The 25,350-nt window shown below is 36.2% G+C and overlaps 1 protein-coding gene across 1 annotated transcript in view; it reads left to right on the forward strand.

Moving 5' to 3' along the window:
• The window catches only part of LOC125236733 (armadillo repeat-containing protein 2), a 40,638-nt gene that overhangs the window by 9,652 nt on the left and 5,636 nt on the right, over nt 1-25,350 (forward strand). The window contains exons 2-14 of the mRNA XM_048143653.1: nt 2,181-2,325; nt 8,043-8,154; nt 8,482-8,617; nt 8,933-9,031; nt 9,383-9,539; nt 9,849-10,056; nt 10,355-10,457; nt 13,059-13,231; nt 23,510-23,706; nt 23,969-24,137; nt 24,537-24,654; nt 25,008-25,057; nt 25,148-25,279. Of these exons, the coding sequence (XP_047999610.1) occupies nt 2,181-2,325; nt 8,043-8,154; nt 8,482-8,617; nt 8,933-9,031; nt 9,383-9,539; nt 9,849-10,056; nt 10,355-10,457; nt 13,059-13,231; nt 23,510-23,706; nt 23,969-24,137; nt 24,537-24,654; nt 25,008-25,057; nt 25,148-25,279 (1,799 nt within the window). The remainder of the gene's footprint in view (nt 1-2,180; nt 2,326-8,042; nt 8,155-8,481; nt 8,618-8,932; nt 9,032-9,382; nt 9,540-9,848; nt 10,057-10,354; nt 10,458-13,058; nt 13,232-23,509; nt 23,707-23,968; nt 24,138-24,536; nt 24,655-25,007; nt 25,058-25,147; nt 25,280-25,350) is intronic.

The following is a 25,350-nucleotide window of genomic DNA, read 5'->3' on the forward strand; positions in this document are numbered from 1 at the left end:
TATGGTTATATGGGATGTAATCAGTTCCCGAATACTTTGTAACATAGCCACGTCAGCAAATTTTAATTGATCCTATTTTGTTACCAACATTTAGTAATATAAGTCGACTTTTGTAAAATTGTGTGTGTGTTGTAAAATTGTTATAATTAAGAAAATATAGATACTAGAGACTCTTAATGACGTCGCTAAAACCCAGATGTTACATTTTAACTTAGGTGGGAGACCACCCAGGCCCCTCGCTGTCACGGTTAATGGCACGGTCCTCCCACAAGTAAAAAACGCCAAGTTCCTAGGTGTGATAATCGACTCTGCGCTAAAATGGGACATTCAAATCGGTAACATCTGTGGAAGGTTGAGTAGTATCTGCTTCGCCTTAAAACGCTTATCGTGCATACTTCCGCAAACACAAGTGCGCAGTAGCTACTTCTCACTATTCCATGCGGTACTGAACTATAGTCTCGAGTTGTGGGGCCTCGCCGCCGACTGGCGCCGCGCTTTCGTGCTCCAGAAGAGGGCGGTGAGAATAATAGCTCGCGCCCCGTCAAGCTCACCGGCCCGACATTTGTTTATCTCCTTAAACATAATGACGATGCCGTCTCAGTATATATTTAATGTCGCTAAATTCGTAAGAACGAACATTCATAACTTCCCTTTAAGACCTGACAATCTACGATGTTTGAGGGACAGACAAAGAGGAAAACTAGCCACGACCAAATGCAGACTCACCAAGTCTACCAAAATTACTTATGTAATAGGTCCAAAAATTTATAATTGCATTCCAAATGACATTCAAAATTTAGAAAATGATAATTGTTTTTATAAAGAATTGAAGAAATGGTTAATCAAAAATGCATTCTACGATGTAAAAGAATTTTGTGACATTTAAACAATTATGTAATGTATCCAATTATTATTCTAATTATTTTTAATATTGTATTATGATCTCTTAATTCAATTCAAAAATTTAAAGTTTAATTATTATTCTAAATTTTAATATATGAACCGAAACTGTTGACGTGTAATGTATGTGTGCATTTACGAAATAAATGAATATGAATATAAATGAATATAATGACGAAATAAAACTTACTAAAATCTCAATTCATCAAAAAATTCTTGGTAACAAAATAGGAGTAATAAAAACAAATTTAACCTTTTCCTTAATTTTTGTACAAACTTTTTGAGAACTGTTGATTTGTGCTTTGGTCGTGTATTTATTGTGATAAACAAAGAATAGATTAAAGAAACTATCAAGCAAGAAGACAACATTACATTTTTGAATATTTTCGTTGGCACTTAATGTTTGTTACTAATAAATCTGATATTTGCTAATGTTTACTAAGCCTGTCATTAACTTAGCTGCATATTTTTAACACTAATAAAATCTAGCTTGACCATACGTCTGTGATCTCTTTTTTTGCTTCGAATATATTATTTCAGTGACTGCTGCAGTATATTAAGATACCTAAGTATCCTTACTACATGTAGGTAGATATAGTTCATAAATCATAAGTCATCATAAGTATAAATATATGGGCAAGCCACTCGCGCTTGACCATGTGTTCTGAATAAACCGCCATTGAAGTAATACCGTGTTTCTTTATATCGCCCTGTAAGTAGGTACATAACATTGGCGCAGTCGGTAGGATACGAACCTACGCTTCAAAAGAAAATCTGATTTCCAATCAGATCAGACTGCCTCTTATAAAGTAGATTATTTTTTAAGTTATTTTATTACCCCATCAAAGAAACATACATATCAAATAAATAGGTAAGAAAACTCAGTCTCAAAAGTTTGCCCACAACCCTCACCACCTCAAGCTAAAATACTTACCCCCTTATTCATAAGCGTACTCTAAAGGTATCAAGCCGATAAAATTAGTTTGTCCTTTTCTATCACACCAATATGTCAGAAAGGGACAAACGAACTTTATCGGCTTGATAACTATAGAATACGTTTATGAATAAGGGGGTTAGTAAGTAGTGTTACACTCGGGTGCAAATGTATTTTACTTCTCGTGTGTTAAAAAACTCGCAAGTTCAGGATTCTATTTTCGAACCACTCGCTTCGCTCGTGGTTCAACTATAGAATCCTTTTACTTGCTCGTTTTTCAATTCCACACTCGGCGTTAAAATACAACTTTGCCCCCTTGTATAACAAATAACTATTATGTTTGCAGATATGAACGGAGCGACGAGCAGCGCGGGCAGCGGTGGCGCCCTCCGCCCGCTGCGTACTCGTCGTCCGTTCACACCCAGAGAACCACAGCGAGTTCTATTCGGAGAACGAGCGAGGAGGGACCCACGACCGCCCAGTGCGTTCGAGTAAGTGGTCATATGACTGATACAGACATTGTCCTTGGATGCGACATGGGCTCAAGCAGCACGGGCAGCAGTTGTAGCCTACTCGTTGTCTGTTGAGTCTGTTCATATCAAGATAACCACAAAGACTACTTATTGTTTGGAGGACGAGTGAGGAGAGATCGACGTTCGCATAGTGCGTTCGAATAACCATCCATTGCCCTCTGTGTTTCAAACGGTGAACTGAGCGTAGTGCATTGCAACTATTGCAAGCAGCGGCGGCCGCCAAGAGAAACCCAGCGGGTATTGTTTGGAGAACAAGTTCTACGAGCTGATTCCCAATTTGTTTTGGTCGGAATAAGAATAAAACCGGCCAAGAGCGTGTCGGGCCACGCTCAGTGTAGGGTTCCGTAGTTTTCCATATTTTTCTCAAAAACTACTGAACCTATCAAGTTCAAAACAATTTTCCTAGAAAGTTTTTATAAAGTTCTACTTTTGCGATTTTTTTCATATTTTTTAAACATATGGTTCAAAAGTTAGAGGGGGGGGACGCACTTTTTTTTCCTTTGAATGAATGAATGAATGAATGATTTATTGCGTATATGTTAATTCAGGTTACAATAGCAGGTACAGGTGCATATTATAAAACAGTTCCACTGAACAATACCTTTACAGGTGTATACGCTAACATAACTTACACTAATAAAATAAAAATAAAAGAATACAAGAATTACAAAATGTCATGGCATGTCAAAATATATGGTAATGTAAATTATAACGTATTAAAATAATTAAAATGAAATTGTAAATAATTATGTGTTTTCAGCATCCATATATTCTTTTAAACTATAAAAACATTTGTCTATAAGCCAATCATGAACTGAATTTTTAAATGTATACAAGTCAAAAGTCTTAAATCTATCGGGTAATTTATTATAAATATCAATGCACATCATAAAGCTATTTTTAGAAGTTAATGCCAGTCTTACATAGGGTTTGTACAATTTGTGCTCGTATTGGCTCCTTACTATTCTAGAAGACATGTCTTGAACAGTTTTAAACATGTATATGTGCTTATAAACAAATATACATATTTCTAAGATATACAGGCTATATAATGTTAATATGCGATATTCAATAAAGTAAGGACGACACGATTCCAATTGTGTAAGTCCGAACAAGGCTCTAATACACCGCTTCTGAATTAAAAACAAATCCTCCTTATCAACACAATTTCCCCATATAATAATTCCATATCGTAGAGCCGAATTTATGTACCCATTATATGACATCATGGCCGCTTGTAAAGATACAACCTGACGAACCTTTTTTAAAGCAAATACAAATTTGTTTATTTTGGAGCATAGGTTTTCGATATGATCCTTCCAATCACATTGATGATCCAAAGTTATCCCCAAAAACTTAATTTGCGACACTTCTTCTATAGCAGCACCATTATATTCTACATGTAATTGAAAAGTATCACTGCGAGATGTACTAAACTGCATATACTTTGTTTTAGAAACATTTACTTGTAAATTATTGACTGTTAACCAGTGTATTGCTTGCTCTAATGTCGAATTTATGTCATTGTTATAAGCAGTCATATCATTCCCTTCTATGATTATCGTAGTGTCATCAGCAAACAGGATGCACTCATTTGATAACACGTTTGGCAAGTCATTTATATAAACTATAAATAAAAGCGGTCCCAGAATACTCCCTTGCGGTACACCATATAAATTTTCTATGGACGTGGATTGGTGTGTCACAACACTTCTGCTGAGCGAGCAATATTTAACAGTCTGGACACATTGTGTTCTATTTGTCAGATATGTCTTAATCCAGTTTAGCGCTGGGCCACGAATTCCGTACTTATATAACTTTAAAAGCAACCTTTTGTGACATACAAAATCAAAAGCTTTACTCATGTCCATGAAAAGTGTTGTTACCGGGACGTTTTTATCCAGACAATCCATAACTCGTTTAGTCAGCTTGAAGGCCGCTAGAGCTGTACTTCTGCGTCTTCTAAAGCCGTTTTGTTCGTCATTAATAATATCATGAGTATCTAGAAAATGTATTAATCTATTAAACATAGCTTTCTCAAGAATTTTAGAGAAAATCGGAATAAGAGTAATTGGCCTGTAATTATCCGGCAAAAATTTAGGACCTTTTTTATGTAGCGGTTTCACTATTGATTTTTTTAAGGCGTCAGGGAAAATTCCTTGATTTAGCGACAGGTTTATGATAAATGTTAGCGGATCAGCAATATTAGAAATGTTGTTCTTTATAATATCAGTGCGTACACCGTCAAAACCTACAGCCTTCGAATTTTTAAGTGTTTTTACTATTTTTACTAGCTCAGTAGTGTTAACGGGGTTAAGAAATATGCTGGATTCTACATTTTCAATTTGGATAAAGTCTGATGATCCTACATGTGGAGAACAATTATTTTTGACCATATTTATAAAGTAATTGTTGAAAATTTCAGCAATTTCTTTCGGATCTGTAACTTCTGAACCATCAAATACTAACTTATCGATGCTATGCGTGCTTACATCAGATGTAGTATATTTTTTTATTACCTGCCAAACGGCTTTACATTTGTTATTTGTTTTACTTATATAATTAGAATTTTGACTCTTAAGATACGCAGTCATACATTTCTTTAAACATCGTGAATAGTTTTTATACATAACCTTACAGTCTCTAGAATAACGGCTCTTTAAATACAATTGTCTTTTTGTGTGACAACATTTTCGGATTCCCTTTGTAAGCCATATGTTTGTTGCCTTCTTTTTAAATATTTTGATTTTGATTAGCGGAAAACATAAGTTGTAGAAAAGTAAAAACTTGTCATAAAATACACTAAAAGCTCGATTTACATCATATTCACCAAACACTTCAATAAAAGATAAAGAAGACAGGCACTCGCTAAATTTATTCTGATTTTCCTGGCAATAGTCCCTTCTGTACTCATACCACCACTTTGTTGGTGGAGGACGGCGTTTATGTATTGGGACAAGGAATGATTGCGCCGTGTGGTCCGACAGACCTAAATCATGAATCGTTGTTATTCCCTCTTCAACATTACTTGCAACATGGTCGATACACGTTTCCGAAGATGGCGTAATTCTCGTCGGTTCTCGTACAAGGAGGGAAAGATTATAAGATTCCAATATATTAATCAGTTGTTTGGAGATTCTTGAAGTCTTCATTATATCTATATTCAGATCGCCGCATAAAACATACTTTTTTCTTTTGTGCTGACATATGGTGCGTAATAGCTCCTCCAGTTTTAGGAAAAAAGTGGTATTTGCTGATGATGGAGTTTTGTTCGTATATATGCAAATAATAACTATATTATAGTGTATTACATTTATAGCACAACATTCAAAAACAAATGGTTGTGACAATTTTTCAGTTTCCTCGATAACAGAAAACTCAACATCATTCCGTATAAGTATTGCAACACCCCCTCGTTTAGAATGTTTCCGGGAAAAACAAGCCGCGACCTGAAAACCAGATAGCTTCAAATTGGCCTCCGTTCCACGAAGCATGTTTGTTTCGCACAAACAAATGGCATCTATATAGTAATCACAGGTAGCTAGGTCTGCTAATGCGAGGTTCAGTTCATCTTGCTTGTTCAAAGCACCGGTTACGTTTTGGTGTAATATGCCGAAATATTTGTTGAGCGAATTTAGGGCTGGCTTGGGACTAGTGTTGTTATTATTGAGGTTTTGCATATTTTGGTAGAGAGCTGAAAAGTGGTTGTGTTGTTTAGGGACGAAAATTACTGGCAGTGGTGTCACCTATGCTTTCGGTGCTTTTATTCAGATTTTGGGGGCTGCGCTCAGTTTCCTTGACGTCAGGGTTATGGCTGACAGGCGTCCCGGTGATGGTGGCTGAAGAACTGCTGCAGGTTGAATTATTTATTATGGACGGCCTGCTCTGGCTCTCTGTGTATAGTTTATGTTCTCTACCATTGATGTAGAGCCTATTATCTCGAATTGTGGCGTGATTTCCCTTCTTGCGTGCTTCTATTAAAATATTTTTTAATTGATTCCTCTTTTCAATACCTTCTTTAGTAAGAAAGTTAGATACAGAGTAGCCGTAGAGCTTAAATAAATGCGCATTGTCTAAAACGTATCTTTTCATCCTATTGCTAAGAAGCTCGATAATTAGTGGGCGGCGATTGCCTCTTTTTCCAACTCGTCGAACAGACTCTACAAAGCCATTTATTTCAATATTTAATATTTCGTTAAACATATGGCTTATACGTGGATAAAGACACGACTCAGTCTCTCCATAGTACTCGTCTAACCCATAAAGGACAAATTTTCTATGCGTCTCATCATATTTCATATTCCTCATGTTGTCTGTACTATTGGAGGATGTAATATTTGAGGTATTCAATCTGTTTTCTAACTGACGGGTCTGCTCTTTCAAATCAGCCAAGCTGTCTTCGAGACTTTTAATTTTTTTGTTTGTGTCCTTAATATGGGAAGTGGTTAGTTGTCGAATGTCACACGTTTCAGTTTTTGTTTTTTCCGTGGTAGTTTTGATGCTGTCGACATCATCTCTTAGGGACGTATATTTTTTGTTTAATTCGCATATATTGTTCTCAACTTTATTAATTAAGGAAGTGAATTTTAGCTCTTGTTGCTCTAGTTGCTTTGTGATTTGAGATCGAAAGCTTCTCAGCTCGTTCAGGATAGTCGTAGATATTTCATTACTTTGTTTTGTGGTTGGATATTGTTCATTAGACGTTTGCAAGGTATTTTCATTCACAGTTTGTTCAAGAGGGTTATCTGTAGGTGGATAAATAGCCGAAGTCTCTACGTTTGTGTCGCCTAAACTTGAGATATTGCTTACGTCCAATGACATGTTTGTTTCCTCAAGATACTGCAGTTGTCTTAACGCAGGAGACGCAGGTGTGTTATCATCACGGCGTCTTCGTGTAACGTTATCACATTTTGGGCATTTCCATATTTTCATTAATTCATTACCATGCTCTCTTATAAACGCTGAGGTGTAATTAAAGCATTTATAGTGATAACAGTCCTGGCACTGAGTACAAGTTAATCGCTCTCCCCTATCAATCTTAAGATGGCAGCCTAGACAATTCATTTTATTGTCAAAGTTTATTTTGACCTTGATTTTATTGCACTATTGCTATGTAAATGCAAAATAAATGCAAATTGCTATGTAAATGCAAAATAAATGCAAATTTAGGAGCGATTATTTCCGAAAATATTAATATTATCAAAAAACGATTTTTGTAAACCCTTATTCATTTTTAAATACCTATCCAACAATATATCACACGTTGGGGTTGAAATGAAAAAAAATATCAGCCCCCACTTTACATGTAGGGGGGGTACCCTAATAAAACATCTTTTTCCATTTTTTATTTTTGCACTTTGTTGGCGTGATTGATATACATATTGGTACCAAATTTCAGCTTTCTAGTGCTTACGGTTACTGAGATTATCCGCGGACGGACGGACGGACGGACGGACGGACAGACAGACATGGCGAAACTATAAGGGTTCCTAGTTGACTACGGAACCCTAAAAACAGTTAGAATGGATTACGTTCGTTTATTGGATTGCATTTGAAAGGTGCTCACGAATGTTAAGTAATGAATTTAGATATTTTTAAGTTACTTTGATTACCCACAACTTTGATGTTATACTATTTGTACTTACCTATTGTCTTTTCTTATTGATGTCCTACAGTCTCAAATACCTGAGCCTGTGTGAGAGTACCGAGGATGCCCGCGTCGCCGGGCTTGAGGATGAGCTTAACAGCGCCCTGCATCCAGAGACGCAGAACATCAAGAAGAAGACTGTAAGTGTACGATTTGATGACTTATGAGGAAATGACGATTACCTGCCAAATGTGATATAAACATGCGTTGGAAGTTAGTTAGCTTAGATGTAGATAAATTGTAGGGAATCGGGGTTCCGAGTGTCCTGTTGGATTTAGCACACCATTAGCCGGAAACAGTCTTGTTTCCCTACAAAACCGAAGGTCTTAGTAACATCAAGTCGGTAACCTCTAAACCTGTAGCTGAGGTACTTATATATCTTCCGAGTGCTCTTGATAAGGTTGACGAGAGAAAGAAAATACGAATACCATAACTATACTATAGTAAACAATGTTCCTTATTCTCAGACCCGCCAGCCTGCCGCTCGTCAGACTGCAGAACGAACTGGTGAGGGTTGGAGCGCGTTCCCGAAGCTTCCACACCTCAGTGGAAAGAGCAAACCTCTGCATCGTAGGAACACTACAGGACAGACCACGCCTGATGGTGAGTCCACTGACGTCAAACCATGAAGAAAACACTAAAGCTCGGCCACGTATGCGCGTTTTGAGAGCGAAGCGTTAGCGGAGCGCAATGATAGCATTGCTAGCGGTGCACCGGATGCTAGCATATATCATCTTCAATGCCGCTAGCACATTTATCGAGGGCCTACCGCGAACTGTGTTCGGTGTCATGCTCCTGTGTCGCATTTTTGAATTTGCATGTAAGTATGAAGTTAACATGTTGATCGTGGGAGCAGAATATATTGCCGTGAAGCTCTTCTGTCAAAGTCACGTTCTTATTTCTCCAAAAATGTTTCAGGATCGAAGAATGAAATAGATTTGGCCAATGTCATATCAGTTACGCGCCCTTTGGGAAGTGAGAGCGGCGACGAGTTTAGTACGGAACTCAACAGTAAATGTAAGTAGATTATTCTTTTAAGTATTGTTTCTTTTATAAATATGCATAGTTGAAGATTTTAATGATTACCTACTACGTTATTGACTCTATGATTCAAAAAGGATCTAGGCCGGTCAACCGACTCTTCCCTATTCTATGCCATTTACTTCTAGTTGACTTGGTCTTTTAAGACTTTGCCACTCCATCAGTATTTGGGACGCCCGTATGAAATTTGTCCAACGAGTGTCCTTATACGTTTTTCTCACAGCACAGCTCGGTTCACTCAAATCCTCTGCAAGGTGATTGAACCAGTATAGTAAAGTAATGTATCTTTGAGTTTTGCACTTTAATTCTAATTCGTTTTGTCCGTAGCTCTAAGTCCAGATCCTGGGATACGTCGGAAGCAATTCGCGACCACTAAGGCACAGTCGTACGACGTCGGAGGTGGCTACCCCCTGGGGAGCATACCCGTCAAACATCTCGCAGTTCAATTACCGAACGCCTCATCAGCATCTATGGACCTAGAGAGGTATAGTGTTACAAAATTGGTTTCGTATGTTTATTATATTCCATAAACACTTTAGCATCTTCAAAGCGTATAGTCGCAACTGGTCTAAAACACATAGCTAGGTTAGTTTCGTTATATATCTTCAAACTGTACAGCATAGGAGACCCGCTTACGCGTCGATATCGCGTTAAAGTTAAAATAAAACGGAAAAATACTGTGGACATTTTTCGTTTTAGACCAGTTGCTACTTACCCCTTCAAAGTAAAATGATCTTGCAATAGCTGTCGTCCATGAAATAAAACGCACAAATGTCAAGCCTTCCTCTTCCAGTATGACATCCCTCGAGCTCGCTGAAGCTCTCGCCCAGCGCAGTCGAGACGTGGAACGGACAGTGCTGCTGATGGAGGCTCTTCAGAACTGCCTGGAGAAGTCCATGCCAGCTTCCAGTCTGAGGGATATGGTGCTGCGCTCGTTCTACACTCATATAGACTGTGATGATGAGAGGGTGCTGGTCGCTATAGCGAGGGCTATGCTTACGGTGAGAACAAATTTAGTAAAGATTCCTTGTTCAATTTTGTATGAAGCCTAGTCCAAAAATTAACAGAAATGAGAGTTCGGTCATTGGTCATTGGGTGGGCATTTCTATGAACTTCTTTTTTTTCTATGGATACTCCTTTCTACTTTTTTTCTACTTTCTTTCAATGGAATTCCATTACAGAACTGAGATATTAGTATTTTATCATTTAATTTGTCCTTTTAGAAGTCATTTTATAAGACACTTTTTCCAAAGACTCACGACTGTGTTCGATATTATTTGATTTCTTGACTATTTTCAGATGAGAGTGACGGGAGCCCATTTAGCAGCAGCTTGCAAACTGGTCTTTAAGATTGCAAGAAATGACAAGAATGATCACTTCTTCAGGAATACTAATTTGCTAGGTAAGTTAGGTGACTTGCTCAAGGCAGTCCACTGTCCCCATCGGCTTTACTCTCGTGCGTCTACCGCCCGTGTTAGTCTCTTGAGTGAGACTGCCAATCCAGTCTGATTAAAACTTCAGGGTGCAAATTCAAAACTAATGCAAAATCCCTAAACGTGATACACTGAGCTGAGCATGTTCATTGCAATTTAACCACTTACAAGCACGTAAATTTAGGGCTGGCCGTTATTGCACAGAAGACAAAAATTGGTGTCTCAGGAGATTACAGGGGGCGAAGGGTAGAAGTCCCCATGCGCAGCTATCCCCTCCACATTACACTGAGCGCTAAACTTACAGTGCGGAAAAAATCTATCATACTGGTCATATATCGAAAACACTAGGTCGATAATTCTTAAAATTAGACTTTTATATCAAGTAGACAACTATTATATCATCATTACAAATAATAATTGTTTAATGTTGTAAATTTCATCGACATCGCAATAGCCGCTTTAAAAAAAAATTAAATAAGTATGCAAATGTGTCCGAAAAATATGATCTTGTAGCTCAGGCCATTTCTCAAAAATTTGGCACCGACAGGTGAAAGATTTCTTTTTTTTTAAATGTCGCATTTTTAATTATTTTTTTGTAGGGGTCGTTTGAATGCATCTCAAACATTTCAAAAATGTCAAAGGCACCGATATCAATTAATTATTTTAGAAGTTATGATCGATTAAAATTCAGGTGAACGACATCATGATCAGGTGAAGGATAAATATACACAGGTTATCGACAACAGCAGCAGGTTAACGACAAATTAGTAAAAAATTGTATGACACATTTGACAAGTTAACGACAAGCGTCGCTAACCTGCGTCCGTAGTCGATCACCTGTAGTTTGGTGGTCATTCACCTGATATGGACGTCATTCACCTGCCCATCAGCATTATAATAGTTTTTAACCGCCGCCCAAATCTCAAGGAAGGGGTTCTCGATTCGTCAGTATTTTATTATTATTATTATTTTATGTTTGTTACTCGATATCTCCATCGTTACTGGACCGATTTTGATTTTTTTTTATTGAATGTATATATTTAGTATTAAAGAAGAATATATATTTTTTTTTATATAAAAAAAAATATTAGTTAAAATAACATCATTTTAAACAATCAAATAAAAATAGGCCGAACCCTCAAATTGCCGAAGGTGCTGCTTAATTGGTGTATTTAAAGCTACAAGTGACATACCTCATATTGAAGGCAATATAAGGGCCATTAATATTTTATACCCGACCTTTAAATAAAATTGTAATATAATAGCTACTCTGAAGTATAATGAAGTGACTTCACTTCAAGCAAGCACTTGCTTACTGACATGGTATTTAGACTATAATTAAGATTTCATTTTTTGAAGGCGGCAAAAAACAAATGAAAAAATTAAAATATGTAAATAAATCACAGAAGAGTTACTTTTAATTATAAAAATATAAAGATACTCATATTCTAGGTTATGTTTTAATTTTAATATTCATTATCATTACTTATTGATCCGATTGATCGCCCCTCGTAATGGTTCATCTGGCTTATGACAAGTGATCGACGTGTCGGTTTCCTGTCACTGAGTCGTTCACTTGGCTTTATCGCACAGGTGAAGGACACACACCGCAAAAAAGCAACAATCCTTTGAGAAATGCAGCCTAAACCGATATAACAGTAATACTTTTCTCATTTAACGCACAAAACAAGTATTGAAGATGTAAAAAAGTATTATTACGATTGGTAAATTGATCATTATTGTCGCCACCCTGTCCCAAAATGTCGTTCACTTGCCTATTTTAGCCAGGTGAACGATGCACAGGTGACCGACAAAATGCCAGTTATTTCGCCAAAACTCAAAAAGTATTTGCCGAACGAACTAAATATTAAGTGCCTAAAAATTAAGCAATAAAATACGAAACATATATTACAGTTAATGCAGTATCTCAAACAATAACCAAATTATGATTGACAGAATATCGACTACTTACCCGTTACGAACTCCCGTTCGAGGTAATTAAAATTTTCTATTTTCTAATCAAGGCGTAGTGAGCAAGTGCCGTTGCTTGCAGGTGATGGCCGATACTGGCGGCTTCGATTCATGCGGGGTGGGGCGGCAGAGGTGGAGTAGGGATCGCACAGTGCTTGCGAGTTTGTCTCGACAGGTCAACGACAAAAACGGCCGTGGACAAACTTTAAAGCCAAATAACTTGGAACATAAGTGTAATATTATTATCAGATAGTCTAGTTTTAAAAGTTAAGGATATATGCAAATAAAATACAGCAATAAAGGTAAGTAAAGTTAATAATTTGTGTACTTTTAACAACTCGAAACATGAGTACTCCGCGTTGGGACACGGAAGGTGAACGACAAAACTTAGTTACAATTATTATTTATTTCATTAATATAAAATAAATCGATTTCAAAGCATCAGGCCTCTATGTAAAAACTGTCTTTTAATATGTATTGATAATTTATTTATGAAGATATTGTATACTAAAAAAAAAGTTCTAACATAAACGTACTGACAGGTGGGGGTGGCAAAATTTTGAGAAATGACCTTCAATACTTACCTACCCTGTTTTCAGAGCTGCTCGTGGAAGGCTGCGGTCGCGCCGATCCGCTATCCGAAGGCGAATGCTGCGTGTACGGAGCAGGGGCGCTCCGCTTCCTGGCTCTGGAGCCCCGACTGTGCGCTCTCGCTCATCGCGCTGGTGCGTTACATCTCGCAGCGTTGCATTTGAAGATACTGAATAATGCTGTAAGTCTAAATCAGGTTTTTTTGTCACCTCACTACAAAAACAACACAACAAGACACTACAAAAGACTACACAAAAGTACAAAAGACTAGACTAAGTGAATAGACCTCAAACCTCGCTAATTTTTCTTTGCCATACTCACCATGAGTTAATTTCTATTTTCTACTTTTCTCTTTATTGAAGAGCGTACCGCCTGACAAAAAGAGTAGAGATGGACCTATTATCTTATCATAGCAACACTTTTCTCATACAGAAAATGTCTAAATAGTTGCCACTTCTTGCCACCTGCAAAACGGTTTACATCTAGGCCGTTTTCACATTATCCGATCCGATATCGGATGTAGGAAGGATGTAAAATGTAAGATTTATGCGCTTCCAGGTCTTCATTTATGTATTTGATAGATCATTATTACTAGAAATCTATAATGTGGAGGTTCACCACTATCCTACTCTAAATATTATCTACACCACAAGGGGTACTCGCAGGTACACTTATCTGCTTGATCTTTTACGATGTGCTCTCTTCGACCACCTCGACCCAAGTGAACGAGCCGGTCGTGTCTCTCTCCCGCCTTGCCATCGTCCCCACCACTTATTGAACCTACCGCCGTGTTGCCATTAGTATAATATTATTTTACCAATAACCCGTGTATTTTTAAGGTAACGTAATAATGTTGCCACACTTCAAATGTATTTTACTGTTATCATAAGTGTAATTTTAAATAAATCATGACATTCGGCCATCCAGCTTCGTGCATGACTCCGGCGCACGAACCTAAACAAGAAAAGCTAGATCCGTTTTATATATTTTGACAGTCATGTTTTTCGTAAGGCCATTTTGTGGAAGTTGTAACAGAAAATATACAACTGGTACATAAACTTTTCCGGAAAACGTCTTAAATAAAATGATGATAATATAATCTCTACCTCAAAAGACTATCATGACATTCGGTCTGTTGCATGTATATTTCTGTTCATAATAATGACTTGGTATTTATTCTACCTCGTGTCCGATTTCATCATTCTTATCTAGTTATGAATTCAGTTCAGATATTTTACCTAGTTGTCAGCATTCTTTTATTTTGTTGCATGCTTACGTAAAATCTATAAGCATTAGTCAATAAAAAATCTTATTCTGTTTAGAATCAAGCGGAAATAATATTCTTATATAATTTATAACTGTAAATTTTTGTTTATTTTCCTAAAACTCGTTTTAGCATCACTTAAATGTACGTTACATATACCTAATGTCATTGCTAATGTCACAGCCAAAAATCGCTTGCCCTCAACCATTACGTGTCTTTCTCACATTACACCTTTATTAAACATTTAATTATTTTTTGTTTAACCAATTATATTATGTTGAGTAGAATGATTCTAATCCAATCATTTATACTCCACATTCCCGGAACGATAAGTTCTAAAACCTATGACGTTAGACTACGTATGATTCCCTTTCAAGCTTCAACCTAAGTACTGTTTAAACTTTTCACATCTAAAATAATTTTCTGTGTATCCATATCGTAAGGTAATTTTTGATAATAATATGCTTATGGTTTATATCATAAAGAAAAAAACGAAACACTTTTTTTTTTACTTGAAGGTACATTTGGCTACTTGTGCTTGTACTCATCTGTTCGTACTGCAATATCTCAAGACTTTTTTTTTTTAGAAAGTGAGAAAATTATAAATAATAAATCAATATTAGACCATTTATTACGAAAATTTCGATCTTGAATAACAGTGATTTCACTGATTTTCACTCAATATTAATACATTTACCAAATATGCATAGCTATATTAACATAATCCACATTAAAAATAATCGAAAAGTCGCTTGTTAAAGACTTTTAATTAAACATGATGATACTGAAGTCAGGACGTCTACTACTGGGACTTAACTATTAGGAAATTGATTTTAACTTTTATTAATCAATTTTGTTGCAACTTTTTCAAAATGTCAAAATACTCCTTACTAGATATTTTCATTTGAAAATTCTCGTGTAGGTTGTTAATGAAACATTCCCTTTAAGATTTAGGATGTTTTACGCGCATTCTCATCGGTTAACGATCGCTTCATTTGATGTCAGAGTTACACTTCAGTTCTTATTATCAACTCATCAAATGTCATAGAAATTGATCCCATAACTTGGCAAAACATGTACTAAGGACAACATTCACTATTTTGGATTTTTTTTTTTTGGTGTATGTTTAACAATTTGTTCATCATTACGGCTTGTTTTCTTCATATTTTGCATTGATCCATTTTACTAATTACAATACAACTACTATTATTCGATTCGACCAATATTCATGAATCTTTACAGAAAAAAAAATGAGACTCATCTCTGGCTTCACACCATGTTCTGTCAAATCTATATCTAATAGGTTTGCAAACGCAACTTATGTCGATCCTCATGTAAGTTGTAAATTAATTAACTTTCTTGTCTCAACCAGCTGTTAATTATACTCTTACTATCTATATAGTATAACTATCAAATAAAAATAAAGTATTCTGGAAGCTTGTTGCTATAGACAAGATTATGCATTTAATGCCATGTCTTGACACAGGATTCAAACTTTTAGGACCGCGATTGACGAATTGACCCTTACCTCTTATTTAACTGTTAGGTGCATATGCAATGTGTTCATCGCCATTAACTCATTAATCAAGACTCAATCGCCTAAACGCTACACGAGCTACACTACACTCTACACGAGCTAAATTAGGTAATTTGATTTTCAGAGGTAAGCTTTTTTATTTCTTTTTGACACTATTCATCATCAATTATCAAAAGATTCGCACCATTAGAAGTTACGTTTTGCAATGTATTTTTATTTTTCTGCATTTCAATTAGTTTAGAAATAACGCATTGATATTTCAAAACAATACAAACTTGAACACTTTTACAATACGAGTAATTATTTACATCCAACAGTTATTTTACGCTTAAATGAATTATCGTATTGTTTTATTATTATCTATCTTCAACAGCGCGACTCGGCCAATAAAATAATTTCTGATTTCTCTAAAATTGAACATCACGTTGGATATACATCAGTTAATTACGGACATACCTACATAACTTCTCACTTATTCTAAATAAATATCATACGATTTTTAATAAAGTTCTATTAACAATCATTATTAATCTGTTTCCTTTTTTATACGCTAATATAGATTACTACTATATATTATTGCGAGCAGTGTCATAATTATCGTATAAACTTAGGCGATCACTTTTTGTGTTATATTTTTATACGTTCATTTTCCATAATTAATTAAGCAAACACCAAGTACTTCAATATATCTTTTACCATTTTATGACTAGTTACTTGTTTTATTCGCAGGTATAGGGAATAATATTTCTAGAAATGTCATCTGGCTTAGTATATTTTTTTTAACCAGAAACGTTCACTAACGACTCTTCAAGTTTTTATTTTGAAGGGAGAAAAAAAAACGGAAAAATTAAGTTTCCGGCGGCATTCGTTATCAACTAGTTATGCTTCATACAATCGATCATTATGCTTCATGGTTTCTACACAAAGGAATATATGTAAGTACCAATTTACCTATGTACTGAATGTACTTATCGTTTCGCACTCCGTGTCTTCTTTTTTTGGCTCAACAATATACCTTTTCAAATTCATTATGAAAACTATGTCTGTAATTTTATTTATATTTAACACGAATCATGACATTATATGGAAATCGTTTTCACAGAATATATGCCTAATTATCTTGCTTTCTCAATAATGCCAAACTAATTTATTTATACATGAAAAAAAAACCATAGCTAACAATTGGATGGGTAATTTATTTTTACAGAGGGGTTCATCTGCTACACAAAAGATCTGTATTAAATATCTAGTTAAAATATGACGTCATATCAACTGTTATAATTTTCATTAGTCTATTTAAATTACTTCAGGATTTACACTTTGTGTACCAGAGCCACATATTAATGTGATGCTACGTTTCTTGATCATGTATCTTCAAGACTTATTCAGTCTTAAATTAACTATAGTACGAAGACAAATATTATAGTTATTCAACTTTCAGTAACTAAGATTTGTATAGAATATGTATCCAAAATAGCAATTACTCATTTTTTTTTTAATCTAGATTTTGATATATAAGGGCTTTACGTTCAGTCTCAATTCAATCACATTTTTGATGCATATTGAACTATACTATTATGTTTCAAAAAAAAGTATTCAGTCAAAATAATTTTAATTTTATTTTGACTCCCAGGAAATTTCGTAATTTCTTTGAAATCTCCTCCTCGGTCCTAACAAATTACATCAAAACGTTGAAAAGTACTTCGTACCGTTAACAATTACTATTCTTTCCATATCTCGGGTCCATGAAATATAATTTTGACTTGCATGACAATAATAATACTTTGTATTTAATTGCATATCCATACTGCCCATACTGGGTAACTTCTGATACCTTACTACAGTTACTACGTAATATTTGTCACTTGTCATATTAAATCAATATTTCTATCATATGTTTCCATTTTAATTAAAACTTGTTACTTCTGTCAACTTTAAACTGCTCTGATGTAGGTACTAATTATCCTTTTTAATTTTTTCAATTAATAACAATAAATCATTAAAATTCCGTTATAATTGACGATCTCATATTAAAAGACTTAACAATCTTTCTCTCTTAACATTTGACTTCATTCAGAAACTGATACCCAATTTAACTTATCTCCGTAAACATAGCTAACTAACTCAAAAAAATATATAGAAGTAGAATCATACCATGCAGCTTTAAAATTTAGTCACATTGCGTACCTACTACTATAGATACAATTTGTCATGTGCTTGTCGCTAATGTATTTGCTTTTGGACAAGTGCAAGTATCATTAGGCAACGTTTCAGGATGATTATATCAAACTTAATCCATGTTTCACAGTGAAACATATTCATATTAGTAACAATATCGCTATCCGGTCCAATAAAAAAATCTAAGTAGTTATGATTTTCCGAAGTAGTTCATAATTTAGGTTTCGAATTGTAACAAGGCATTGCTTAAAAAAAACATCATTTTAACTCCTCTGTCACACTGAGAGAAAATACAACCAGTTTTCATGTTCGTTCAACAAGTTTTTTGGTTAAAATAGCGCCTACGTGCTCTTTGGTTCAAACAACAAGCTACTTGTCATTTGAATCGGCAATATATTTGAATCAACAAGTCGATTTTATAAAAACAACCTGACACATATTGTTTTAAACATACGTTTGGCTGATTCAAACGGATAAACCGCAACAAGTCGAACTTGTTAAATTCACAATGCAAATTTCTCTCAGTGCAATGGCAAATTCCTACGAATTAGGTAATATTGGATGTAGGCGTACTCTGCCCCATTCGATTAATATTTTATATCCCTTTGTACGAATTGTCACACATCCTACATCTACAAAGGTAAAATACAATACAATACACTTTATTGCACGCCTCACATAGTTAATCACTTCACTATACTTTCAGTGAATCACTTGATTTGACCATTCATTAGAATTTTACATTCATTAAGGACAACAAGGCACCTACGAGTCCTACGACCCAGAATCGTTGTCCAACTTTGCTTTCATAGAATTCGGAAATGATCAAGATTCATTTCGATTTAACTTGTAACTTGAATGTATTCTTACGTGTTGCGTACTACTACATTTTTTTTTAACAACACAGCTATAGGATACATAAATACCAACGAAGTATTATAAAAGAATCGTGTATCTAACAGTGATACACAACAAATACCCATCATTTTTACTACGATCGTGAACTCCGGCGTCATCAAAAATCTGAGTAACTAAACTTACTTCTCGTTAACTCATAACTGCATCGAAAAAATCGAAAGCTAGGTGGACTAAGTAGTTTCATTGTCTACGTATACGATACATGACAGTATCATCGCTATACTGGTAAACCCGTATGCTTCTCAACCTTAGTTTGGTACATACGTTCAACTTCAACTTTTGACCGTAAAATTATTTGTCGTTTTCAAATAATTTTGAGCAAAACACCTTTTCAAGAGAACAAATGTTTGCTACAAGATTACTTTATTCTCATTATTTACATACGAAGCTCATACTTTGTGATTTCGGTTAATCCTCATCTGTTGGAATCTAAAATAAATCCAGTTTTGATAGCAAAACTACACAATATTATTATTGTTCACAGAAAACCAAACACTTTTGGTCATCGTACTAATTGTTGTGAACTATTACTTTCAATATCAACTAACTCGACTCGTGTATATATAAATACTCCCGGTGTCTGTTATCACCTGACAGTTCTAGCAACTACTAAATTTTTCACTTTATTTATCACTCACATATTCGTACCGAATATCTCTTTTAATCAATGACGTATAACTTCACTTTGAAAAACGCCCTTATGCATGTGCAAGTCAATAAAATATCACTAGAGACGTTTTACTTGCTCGCAATTTCGATATTTAATTATAAATACTTTTACGTTCGATTAAATCATCAAATAAAAAATGTAAGCACTCGTCACTTAATTTTCGTAACATTCTAAACGTTCTCACAACAAAATCAGACGTACGCTCACGTCAACAAAATCAGAAAATCAGACGTACACTCACGTCATTTAGTTTTCAATTTCCTTGACGTTCGCTTACGTCACTTAATTCTTAACGTCCATGACGTACACTCACGTCACTTGCTTTTCAACATCCATGACGTACGCTCACGTCAACAACAAGTTTAGGACGTACGCTCACGTCACTTGATTCTCAAAATCCATGACGTACGCACATGTCAACAATAATCAAGTTCAAGACGTCCGCTCACGTCACTTGATTCTCAACATCCAAGACGTACACTCACGTCAACAAAAATCAAGTTTAAGACGTACACTCACGTCACTTGCTATTCAACATCCACGACGTACGCTCACGTCACTTGATATTCAAAATCCACGACGTACGCTCACGTCAACAATAATCAAGTTTAAGACGTACGCTCACGTTACTTGATATTCAACATTCACGACGTACGGTCACGTCAACAAAAGTCAAGTTTAAGACGTACACTCACGTCACTTGATATTCAACATTCACGACGTACGCTCACGTCAACAAAAGTCAAGTTTAAGACGTACGCTCACGTCACTTGATATTCAAAATCCATGACGTACGCTCACGTCAACAATAATCAAGTTAAGACGTACGCTCACGTCACTTCATATTCAAAATCCACGACGTACGCTCACGTCAACAATAATCAAGTTAAGACGTACGCTCACGTCACTTGATATTCAAAATCCACGACGTACGCTCACGTCAACAATAATCAAGTTAAGACGTACGCTCACGTCACTTGATATTCAACATCCACGACGTACGCTCACGTCAACAATAATCAAGTTAAGACGTACGCTCACGTCACTTGATATTCAAAATCCACGACGTACGCTCACGTCAACAATAATCAAGTTAAGACGTACGCTCACGTCACTTGATATTCAAAATCCACGACGTACGCTCACGTCAACAATAAACATGTTTAAGACGCACGCCCATGTCACTTGATTCTCAACTTCCTTAACATAACTACTCATGTCACATAATTAAATTCAGCGAATGGACAAACAATCAATCAATCAATCGTTTATTGCAAACTATGGTACATTTGCAGATGTTACAATACTAAAGAGGTCGCATGGCACCCCGGTAGGGCATGACTAATTGAGATACGTTCAAAAATGTAACTACAAAACATCGTCATCCCCAAAACCAGTCGATGCTAGTTTCCACATTTTCTATTATTTCATGAATCACACTTTAATTTCTACCTTTTTCAATTCAATCAAATCATTTTATTGCCAAGTTAAAAATATATTATATTCCCTTGTATTCAATCCAAGAAAATGCGTATATGAAGTTAAATAAACCTCAGTTTAACGAACAACGCTTTTTTTTTCATCATTCACAGCACTCAAGTTTCTCAACAATATCTAAATACATAAATATGTGGTACCTACCAAAAATAATAATAAAATTGTGCAATTTTCTAATCCGAAAATGTCAACGAAAACTCACATCTCTGTTCCATAACTAATACACAGAATAAACCCTTTGTTTTTGACTTAACATGTACACTTATGGTCTGTCAACCGGATTATGACTAAAGTATGATATCCCTATGAAACGACCAAAAAGCAACAATTACGTCAAACAGCCGCAGACGCAATAATTATAACCTCAAATTTGCACATTGCTGCAACTTTATTATGCATGCCACGGTATTCATTTTTAGTCAACCTTGACTAACAAAGAAACACAACCGTGTTAGTCTATTTTTCAATAACCATTTCAAGATTTTCTATCAAAACCGCAATTACTAAAAAATCTTATTGTCACAAATTTATAAATAATAAATACGCGGAGTCCGTTGTTATCGGTGGGGCAGTTCTACCCACCTTTTCATTTATAAATTATTTATTATAGTTCCTTGGTAAATTGAAACAAATATGTTCACGGATAAGGTACAATTCAAATTCGAACAATTTAAAACCCAGTGTTGCTAGCCAGCCATTTTTTTAAATTAACCTTTTTTCTGACAGCATTGGGTTGACCGTCTATATAAAAATATTTTAAATTTCTTATGTATCTCATCAAAATAGCCATCATTTTTAGCTCATGGTAACAACATAAGCTATGATATACAACCGTAATTAAATATTACACAAATTTTCTATTAACGCAGGCGAATTTCCCACAACAAGTTTGTCGTGCGTCGTCAGTCACGTGTTAGGCAACCACTGCAGCCTGTGTGCGCTCGCGACTTTTAAATGAAATCACAACATGAATGCTGCAAAACCCTTTAAGTTTGCAAAATTCACTGAAAAATAATTTAAATTCTCACTAGCTCGTTAACTGGAATAATCACTTAAAACTTTATCTTCATGCTACAATGTCATCCGAGTTTAAATTTTTCATAATCCAAAATGTGTTAATCTACAATTCGTTTACTAAAAAAATTATTTGTAATGACTTTTACAACCGTTAATCAATTATTCGCTTACTAAAACCAACAGGGATTGCACAATAAAATTAAATCTTAAACACAAAATAATACGACGTACTAGTAAATAGCTACCTTATTCACTTTGGAGTTTTAAAACTACCTGCAAGTTCATCACGCACTTAATTTTTAAATAGGTACTTACAAAAATATGGCTTGTAAGTACAATCTCCAGAAAACTTATATCTTGTTATTCACCATAACTCATTGAATGAAGTATGTTATTATTAATGTCAAAATAAATCTCAATTTTCTATTGTGGGTAAGTGGTACGTTAACACTTCTGAAATGTGGAGGTTCACCACTATCCTACTCTAAATATTATCTACACCACAAGGGGTACTCGCAGGTACACTTATCTGCTTGATCTTTTACGATGTGCTCTCTTCGACCACCTCGACCCAAGTGAACGAGCCGGTCGTGTCTCTCTCCCGCCTTGCCATCGTCCCCACCACTTATTGAACCTACCGCCGTGTTGCCATTAGTATAATATTATTTTACCAATAACCCGTGTATTTTTAAGGTAACGTAATAATGTTGCCACACTTCAAATGTATTTTACTGTTATCATAAGTGTAATTTTAAATAAATCATGACAATATAATGCCGGACCCCCGCCAGTTGTCGGCCGATAATATTTGTTTCTGTGCATATATAATGTATATATACGTTTGTAGTAGTGTGCGTGACAAAAATGGCGTCTAATAATCGAAACAGCTGCTAATGATCGAAATTCAAATTAGTTGAAAATTCCTATTGAAAAAAAAGGTTGTAATGCATCGTTCCGAATTGCGGATACTAGTTTTTTCATCTTTTAGTAGATATAGTTGAATGTAAAATTATTTATTTTGCCTGACACTCTGAGTATTTTTTATGCTCGTTATCTTAATTTTACAATATAATATTTAGGATATAGTGCTTATAATTATTAAATATAAACCATTTTTTAAATATTTTTTGATACAAAATCATACTTCATTGATTTGGAACAATGCGTTTTATCGGGCCGACATCCGACACTATCGGAAGCGTTTATCGGATGTAGGATGTCGGACCGACATCCGATATCGGATCGATAATGTGAAAACGGCCTTAGACGGTGGCGCCCCTATTATTTTCTAGGTACTCTTTTTTGCCTGGCTGTAAAGTTGATGTTACTTTGATTTCTTGCTGGTACAATGACCAAATATTTATCACATCTTTTGCAGAAAGCCGAAAACCCACGCGCCGTATCCGAGCAGTCCACACACGCCCTCTACCAACTGACGGGTGCACTACGCAACCTGGCGAGTGGCGAGCGCGCGGCGCGAGCATTCGTGTCAAGCGGCGCACTCGGCGAATTGCTGGGCGCGCTTGCGCATCATACAGATCGGGCTGTGCTCACTAACGTTGCTCGGTGTCTTAGGTGAGTTTATTAGCAAATTCTCATGGTCTATCCAATCTACATCACTCTACTAGATATTGGACACACTTCAAAACATGGCGAGTGGCTACGGCCCTAAAGCGTCTTCAAATTTAGTTTAAGGTTACACAGCTCACCATGACAAACAAGGTAGCGTATTGGCCGCTCAATCTGAAACAGCCTATTGGATTCCGACCTCGGCCACTTGAAGACATCTTCATCAGAGGCTTTTTATTCTTAATATTAAAAATACCGTGTGTTCCAGTGTCTTGTCAGCGAACGAGTCATGCTGCCTCTGGCTATGCGGGGCTCCATCGAGTGCAAGCGCGCTGCTCCGGGCGCTAGCGGCCTGTGCCTCACGAGCGCCGCTCGCCGTGCGCCTGGCTTACGTGCTGGGCAATATGGCCGCCGCCACTGACCAGGCTAGGCTGAATGTGAGTAGGATTAATAGGCCCTTGGTCCTTTCTACTCAGTGTCTTCGAGTTTTGCTGCGTCTAGCCAGCGCCTCTCACCGTGCGCCTGGCTTACGTGCTGGGCAATATGGCTGCCGCCACTGACCAGGCTAGGCTGAATGTGAGTGGAATTTATATCCTTGATGTTCTTGTCTTATATGAAACGACATTGGCTTTCCGCGTTCTTCCTTGTTCTCATGTTCCTTATACCTCTCTTTTGTGTGTCAACTTCTTCTGTGAAGATCCGTAGTTATTTTTTTTTTTCATTTATTTAGGAAACAAACAGTCACATACAAAAGTGTTTCAGTTACAGAAGACAGATTCAGATTCAGAGAGTTCAGATTACAGGAAGACGTATAGTTATGTATTTTCTTGTTGTAGATTTACAACGAGGAGGGCGGAGTGGACGTTTTACTGACGATCCTGGAGTCGTACACGAAAAGAAACAACGACCACGAAGTTAGGGAATCGGATAGCGATCCCGACATGCATTTAGTTGGTGAGTTGGCATCGATACATAGCCAGTAGACCCTAACATCTAAGAGGACAATGGACATGGATGGGAAATGGCAATTCTCTGCCAGGAAAAGGAAGAGTTTTAGCGGCGTCAAACTGGCAACCATTGACAGGGAATCATAAATGGTGACTCTTATAAGGTGGTCCTTAAATATCTGTGGAGTAGAAGACGGTAGGTTTGCACAGGACCACAATTTGTGGTTATCAGTAGATAACAATCAATAATTGATCATCTTGTGGTTATATTATATCAGATAGTAAAATACAACCAACCAACCAACCATACGGTCAGCTGTGGAAATAACTTGTTTTTGTTCATTTACGATCTGATTGCAGGTACAGACATGGGTGGCTCAGATGGCTCCAATGAAGATGTGCTAATCAAGGTATCTGCATGGCTACTTACCATTTGAATTAAACTGGCTTGGAACTCTTTGGAATGAGAAGGTTGACTAAAGAGACGTTAATATTTTCAGACAGTTCGAGTGGTAGCGAACTTGTGCCTGACGGAGCGTGCGGGGCGCGGTTTGTGTGCGGCGCACGCTGAACGCACTGTGCGTGCGTTGCTGGCTTGTCTGGAACTGGCTGAGAAACCTCTTGAAACGACGGTAAGTCAATTGAGTGGTCGTTGCTTGGTCGTCTTGACTGGTGACCGGCGCGGCAAACGCACATCAGTGGC

Source organism: Leguminivora glycinivorella, chromosome 19 (genome assembly GCF_023078275.1).
Source record: "Leguminivora glycinivorella isolate SPB_JAAS2020 chromosome 19, LegGlyc_1.1, whole genome shotgun sequence".
NCBI lineage: Eukaryota > Metazoa > Arthropoda > Insecta > Lepidoptera > Tortricidae > Leguminivora > Leguminivora glycinivorella.